The sequence below is a fragment of the Coptis chinensis genome, chromosome 2, assembly GCF_015680905.1.
Source record: "Coptis chinensis isolate HL-2020 chromosome 2, ASM1568090v1, whole genome shotgun sequence".
Classification (NCBI taxonomy): Eukaryota; Viridiplantae; Streptophyta; class Magnoliopsida; order Ranunculales; family Ranunculaceae; genus Coptis; species Coptis chinensis.
The window spans coordinates 29,465,941-29,472,791 of record NC_141457.1 but is presented as its reverse complement, the minus strand read 5'-3'; the positions used below and the strand labels follow the sequence as shown (position 1 = coordinate 29,472,791).

The following is a 6,851-nucleotide window of genomic DNA, read 5'->3' as shown; positions in this document are numbered from 1 at the left end:
TGACAAAAAATATACACAATCGAGTCATAATTTTGCTATCTAGCGGCAAATATTTTCATATTCTATAAGAAAATTTTGTGATCAAATTAATGAAAAAGAGTTTTGATAATTAACACAAGCAAAGACTCTATTTTAGTAAACAAAATCATCTCGCAACAACTAACGTTTTTTACGGTGGCTATTAAAAAAAGAGAACCCACGGGAGCCACCTTCTGTGGGATATGGCATCTCGCGACAATCTGATGCCGTAGATTGTACGATCCCGCCGTAGCTGTTTTCCGTTAGTATTTTTTGTGTATTTAATGGAAGGGTGCTAGTACCGTTGAATTGGTCAAAGGGGTGCTAGTCCTATTTACTTGGGTGCCAATACCGCCCCTACCTAAATACCCTTTTATCCACGTTTTACGTTTTACTTGGGCCGTGGGTGGCAGCCACGAGAGAAACCGTCAGGGATGCTTTTTCTGCTGTAGATTCGTTTCAACGCTTTTTCCTCGTGGGCTTAGGGCTCGTAAAAATGGTTATGTAGACGACTGTTGCTTCCCCTACCTATTTTTTTGATGGTAGTTGCTTGCTTCCCCTATCAGTTGTTTTTAACTTCACAAAACACAGATACTCGTCAGTTAGGCTATTTTCTCCTTCCCCACCACCGCTTAGCTTCGCCCCCACAATTAGCCACTTACTTATTTTTTCCTGTGTTTCCCCCCCTCTTTCTCCTTCTCACATCTCAACAAGGTAATGAAATCAAAATTTTTATTTCAAGCACCAATTTTTTTAGGGTTTTATTTGACAATTTTTTTCAATTATAATTTTCTTTGGATTTATAATCTCTGTTTTTATTCACTACTCGAAGGCCCGTTCTTCTTCCTTCGACGTCTCAACTTGGAATCGTTACTGACCAAAACCCAGGTCATTTTAGTTTCTTCAAGGGTTTTCGTATTCATTTACTTTACTCTTCTTCTTAAAGATTGTAGCTTGCCTTTCCAGTTTTCTCGGGTTTATTGTGTTAATTAATGTGTTTCCTTATGTGTATACCAGACAATAAGTAAGGTTGGTGTTTCGGTGTTTGAATAGCTAATTGAATTTGTCATTGTTGGGGTTTTAAGCCGATGTATAAATCTGTAGATTTGGGTAAGTTGGTTGGGTAAGTTGGGGAAAGTGGGTTTCACATACTGAAAATTTATTTGTTTGTATAAGGTCTAATTGTTGATGAATAAGGTCTAAGAAAATTTATTTGTTTGTAGAGATGTGGATTTTTTTCAAAGAATTGGAGCTGCTACTGCTCTTAAAGTGCCTGCAACTGGTGTACATTGTACTTTTGCTCCTTGTGTTGTCGTAAGTTTTTATGAACCACTCTTATTTTTGTTGTGGAATTTTGTGTAGAGTGGTTGGTGCATAAGTTCTTTTTTTGGATTTTTTTTGAGTTCTAAGTCCCATGAAGTTAAATGCATCAACCACGACCATATAGGACTTGCATTTAAATGAATTATGAATACATGCTGGCGTTGGCCTTAGACAAATCATATATACTGCAATTAGTTAGGTAGTCGATTTTGGGGTTTGAAACAGGTATCTGTATGTGTAGTTTGAAGCGCCCACAATTATAAAATTACTCAGTATATCTAGTTTTCTTTTAGAAAAAAAGATCTAGAAGTTGAGTGTAAAATTTAAATGTTGGAGTGCCACTGAGTGTATTGAACACTTTTTTGCTTATCTCCTTTATATTTCAGATCATGTAGTTGTGTTATTGTCTCCATGATTACGAGTCACATTGTATGTTCTGAGTGAGTGCGGTATTAGATAACTAGTTTGGAATGTTGAAAGGGAAGTCAACCATCAAGATTAGTATTTTGCTTTGGGCAATTGATGAACGAAGAATAGGAGATTTTTTTCAGGAAAAAAAACATATAGATTTTAAGTGTGTTTGTTGAATTTTTTGGCAGAAGGATAGAACATCAAGTAGTTTCAAGACTTTAACAAGTTTAAGGTTATAAATTCAGGAGTTGAGGCTCTAGACAATTATTGTGAAGGGCTCATACTGGTCAGAAGAATGCTTTGGTAAAATGTGGATCAGTAAAATTCGATTAAAATAATATATTATACTTGCATGTGAAATATTAATATAAAGATATACATTTGCAAGGAGATGGATAATTTGATTTCGTTTTTTTTTTCACGTAGTTTGCTTCTTTAGAACATATGTTAAACATAAAGAATTGACAGCCTTAGAAAGCATGAGACAATCTTTATCAACTATTGTTTCTTGTGTCAGCAGATGTGGAGTCAGTAAACAATGTCTTTTGCATGTTCCTTTTTCATTTTTGTATATCTTCACATTCTAGTTTAAGTTGAGCTTAACTTGGGTGATGGTTCTCCCTACTTTTAGAAGACGTCCATTATTCTTTGTTGGTAATTGTCCTAGAGTGTGTTTCCATTCACAATATTAACTATCAATACAAGTAGCAAACCTTTACAAAAATGAGGCTACTATAACCTATGATTCACGGATATGGCTAAATTACCATTGCACCCGTGTCGGTCGGGTACAACACAAATATGGCTAAGATACATGTTCACTCTGTAAAGTGCTTGGTTTTACTTTTAAAAACTACCCAAAAGTAAAAAGATAAAAATATATAGAGTTGGGTTATTATTGGAAGCAATGTTGCAAGAAGCGGAAGCTATGGGTTACTAGATGCATTATTGCAGGAAGTGGAATCTTTGGTAGGAAGGGAACAAGCGAGAAATGTGGCAACTTTGAACCCCCCCCCTTTGAAGTTTTTGTTTCTACTTTCAGAGTTGTTGGAGTAAAATGCTGATGTAAACCAGAAAACAAGGGGATGTACATGCACCAAAGATGCTTTCCTACCAGAAGAGTCATTCCAGAAGCGGGGAAACTATGGAAAGGTATGGAAGCCAACATGACGGATCTCATGTGGTTTGGTATTGGTGTTGTTATTGGTTCTAGGATATTTGTTCTTACTGGTCAGGAAGCAAAGGAGATTGTTGGCCCTGCAGTGGTTCTGCCCTACGCAATTTCTGGTCTCTCTGCCATGCTCTGTGTTATGTTACACTGAATTCGCAGTTGAATTCCTGTTGCAGGTACATTTCTAATAGAAACACAATGATTCATACCGTATTTTCATTCTATATGAAGAACTAGCATCTACTAAAAATTGGGATGTCTCTTTGAATGGATCCTTCTAATTCACTTTTTAAACGACTCAATCTGAAAATCTGTTTAGCATTTCTATTTTGATAGTCGGGTTATAAATTCAGTGTTTGCTTTCTAGTTTAGTTGGTAATGACTAATCTTATATCCATAAATAGATGAAATCCATTCGGACGCATTTTTACTTTGAGATTTGGAATGGTTGGAGGTAACCTTTTACTGAAGTGCAAAAGTCATTGAAATTGGAATAGAACATCGGTCCTTAATAGTAACTTGTATTACATAAACAAGTTATAAACGTACTGTAAACAATTTAGTAATTTACCGACCAAGTAAATGTTATAATTGTTTCATTAGTTTGCTTCTTTAAAAGACTGCAGTTACTTGAAGTTATGTAGTCTTGTTTATAGAATTTGCTAAAATTCTGTAGTCTTGTATAATGTGCTAGTAAGAGCTATCCCTGTCAATTTAGGGTTGACGAAGTCTTTATTTCTTTCTCACAGACGAATATCCTGAACATGAATAGGACTCGCTTAAGCAACGCTATCAGGCCAAGGTTTTCAATGCGTACCCTTTTTTATTAACATTTTCCTTTCTAGATATTCAACTTGGACTTTGGTCTATTGAATCATTATGTTTATATTATTGAATGTAAATAATTTTAGGACATTGGAACATCCAGATGCAGCCACATGTTAAGAGGTCCTTGACACTGCTAGTTCATGTTTTGTAGGATCTTTGATAGATCATATTCTACTAGTGGGACACCAAAGTTAAGTGGAGCTTGTTGATTATGTTGCAGGGAATAGATGTTTGGTGCATAGACGTATCTATGAAGCTGCTAAGGGGATATATGAGCAAAAACTTCCAGAAATTCTAAATCATTTGAAAAGATATGGAGAGTGCGAATACTCAAGGGTCTAAATGGTTCATTTCGATGATCCCATCCTTGCCTTAATAGAAATGTAAGTATGTTCTTAACCATTTACTACAAGGACTGCAGTTCTTAGTTCGTTAAAGTATTTTAAATGTGATTGAATTTCTGGCCACCTTCCATTCCTTTTTATGAACTGGAGAATATGATGGAGTGTTTCTTTTCCTCACTTTATAAATCATGTTAATTTCTGCAGAAAATGTTGCGTACGCCACTAGGACAGTTCATTCAACAACCAGATGAGAATGAAGTCATCTCTCCCTCCTGGAAGTGCCCTTTATGAGCTGAACAACGCTTAGGACGACTAGCTCCTGAAGAAGTCATCGCCAAGTTCAAAAGTGATTGGCGTTCAGAATTATATATATTTTATATTACTTGTCAGTCTCTGTTTACAAAAGTGTTTATATAATACACATGACGTGATGCAGAGAGATAGTTAATTCAATCCTTGGCTTTGTAAAGCTCTTTTTTACATATTTTTTGGGTTAATTAGGATGAATAAAAATGGTGAGTTTGAGGTGTAGGATGGTTTTGGGACCTTTGCTAGGTGTAGTGATTGGTGGTTCATTGTGGATTGCAGGTGACCCAAAAATGAATATTCGTATGTATTTTTTTTTAAAAATAACTCTGCCACGGTCTATAGCCGTAGGAAAAACATTTCTATTCCCACATTTAGTGACTTTACCCACGGTTTTATATCTTACTAGCTTTGTGCAAGTAGCAAAACCACGTTTTTTAATGGTGAGTGGAGCGTAGCCCATAGGTTGACAAACTTTATTTTGTTTTTTAAAGAATATTTACAACTTTGCCTTTGCAAGATGATATTAATAATTTGAAATTGTCATGGGTAAGCTTTTCTACCGATATGTTTGACAAATAAAAACAAATTTTAGAATTGTTAAATTACATTTTTGTCCTTAAAATTTAAAAAAAAAAAACCAAAACAAACTGTGAAATTACACTTTTGCCACCGTGACAGAAACAGAATTTACTGTTGTTCGCACCCAGATTTTTTATACTGTTTAGATATTCCATGCATTAAGATCGTAGGAAAAATTGATCTTTTTCCACGGACAAAGACCGTAGGAAAAACTGACCTTTTGCTGCGGATTATCCAATGGTTTCTGCCGTGGCCATACCGACAGCAATAACTTATGCAAATGCCGTCGCTACTGGCAGGCTTTACCGACGGTCATGACTATGGGCAGATCATTATCCACGCACAAAAAGCCCACGGTCGTGCGACGGGCTAAGGTCGTAGGGAAAAGGCTTTTCCCACAGTTTTGGTCCGTGGCGTAAAACCTGTTTTCTTGGAGTGTTTCCCATTAATTATTATGAGTCCTGTTACTGCCATACCCCAATTTGTGTTGGGCCGGGGTCTGCCCATTGTGTTGGGCGCAACTTCGAACCATACACCCCCCAACCAAATACCCAAGAAACCGAGAAACCAGCGAAAACCAGTTCCACCTTTCGTCTCCATAAAAAACCCTTGATTTCGATTTCTGCTCCCAAAAACACACCGCAATTCTCTCTTTCGATCTCAATATTCTTTATCTAGATCAGATCTATAAGTTTTCATTATATTGTTCTTGATCTTTAATGTTGTTTTCGTTACAATTTTGCTATATTGGTTATTAGATCTGTAATCGATTCATTGTATGCCCTTTGTATCTGGCACAGGTTATGGTTTAACATTAACCTGAATTTTGGATGCTTAGCCTTCGTTGTTTTCGTTACAATTTTGCTACATTGCTTATTAGGTCTATAATCGATTCATTGTATGCCCTTTGTATCTGGCACAGGTTATGGTTTAACATTAACCTGAATTTTGGATGCTTAGCCTTAGTCATTTCGCCATATTTTGTTCAATCACAGGCAAAAACAAAGTTGATTGGGTTTTTATTCATCTTATTAAGTTATGTCTAGATGATTAAAGGGTTCGAAAACATGGAGTTTTGTAGTCTTTGCGTTTAGGTGTCATTTGTGAAGGCCCTTGGTGCTGAACAAGTAGGTTTTCTTCTGTAATCTATCTATAACGAGATGCCTTAGTGGCGCCTTACTTGTAAAGCTTACATGCTTTGTTCCATTACAAAATTGAATTTCCATTGCTTCCCTCTCTTCTCTAATACTTTTCCTTCTAGTATGGCCTGTGAGTGAATTGATTTGAGTAGTATGCTACATAAATTATTACACTTGACTACTTGAGGTAGCCCTTGTACCAATCTAAATAGGGAGTTTTGTCTTGGTATATCATGTTAGATCATACGAGTATATCATGTACTGTTGTGTTAGATAGTTTGAATCTGTTGCAATTCATTTAAGAACAAACTTCTTGCTTTTTTCTAGTGTCTAAAGCTTTTGTTTGCTTAAATATTTTGTGCTCATGTTTTCGGGATTGAAGTATGCATGCACCTGGACAATGAAACTGAACTGGACAATAGTAGTTTGTTTGGATGGGTTTCCTATCCAAAAGGTTCTTCTCATTCTCCCTGTCTCCTAATGATCAAAAGGCTAAACAAAGATAGGAAAAATCCTACAAATATGTTTGCATGATTACTAGTTTTTTCCCTATGTTGAAAATGATTTCTCTCTTTTCAGAATTTTCTTTACCCGAGGATCTTTCTGCTTACGAAGGACTAGAATTGCGAGTTATGTGTTTGTGTTTGTGTTTCTCGGCAAACTTATTCTTCTGTGTTTGTGTTAGTTATATTTTGTAGCAATGCCTCGAACAAAGAATGTGAAGAATGT

At 36.0% G+C, this 6,851-nt stretch overlaps 1 protein-coding gene across 12 annotated transcripts; it reads left to right on the top strand.

The window, feature by feature from the left end:
* The first annotated feature begins 424 nt into the window (after positions 1-424).
* On the top strand, positions 425-4,626 carry LOC147515697 (uncharacterized). 12 transcript variants are annotated; one of them, XM_086588546.1, is made up of 10 exons: positions 592-732; positions 851-906; positions 1,036-1,128; positions 1,242-1,332; positions 2,827-2,904; positions 2,988-3,099; positions 3,673-3,725; positions 3,835-3,871; positions 3,972-4,134; positions 4,300-4,626. In XM_086588546.1, the coding sequence occupies exons 3-8, from the start codon at positions 1,107-1,109 to the stop codon at positions 3,866-3,868; spliced, it is 390 nt and encodes a 129-aa protein (XP_086444672.1). In that variant the 5' UTR covers positions 592-732; positions 851-906; positions 1,036-1,106; the 3' UTR covers positions 3,869-3,871; positions 3,972-4,134; positions 4,300-4,626. The 12 variants fall into 12 exon arrangements, 7 of the variants coding, with proteins under 7 accessions (XP_086444671.1, XP_086444670.1, XP_086444669.1 ...); XM_086588547.1 differs by having other exon boundaries at positions 1,036-1,141; XM_086588548.1 differs by lacking the exon at positions 3,835-3,871 and having other exon boundaries at positions 564-732.
* Positions 4,627-6,851: the final 2,225 nt, after the last annotated feature.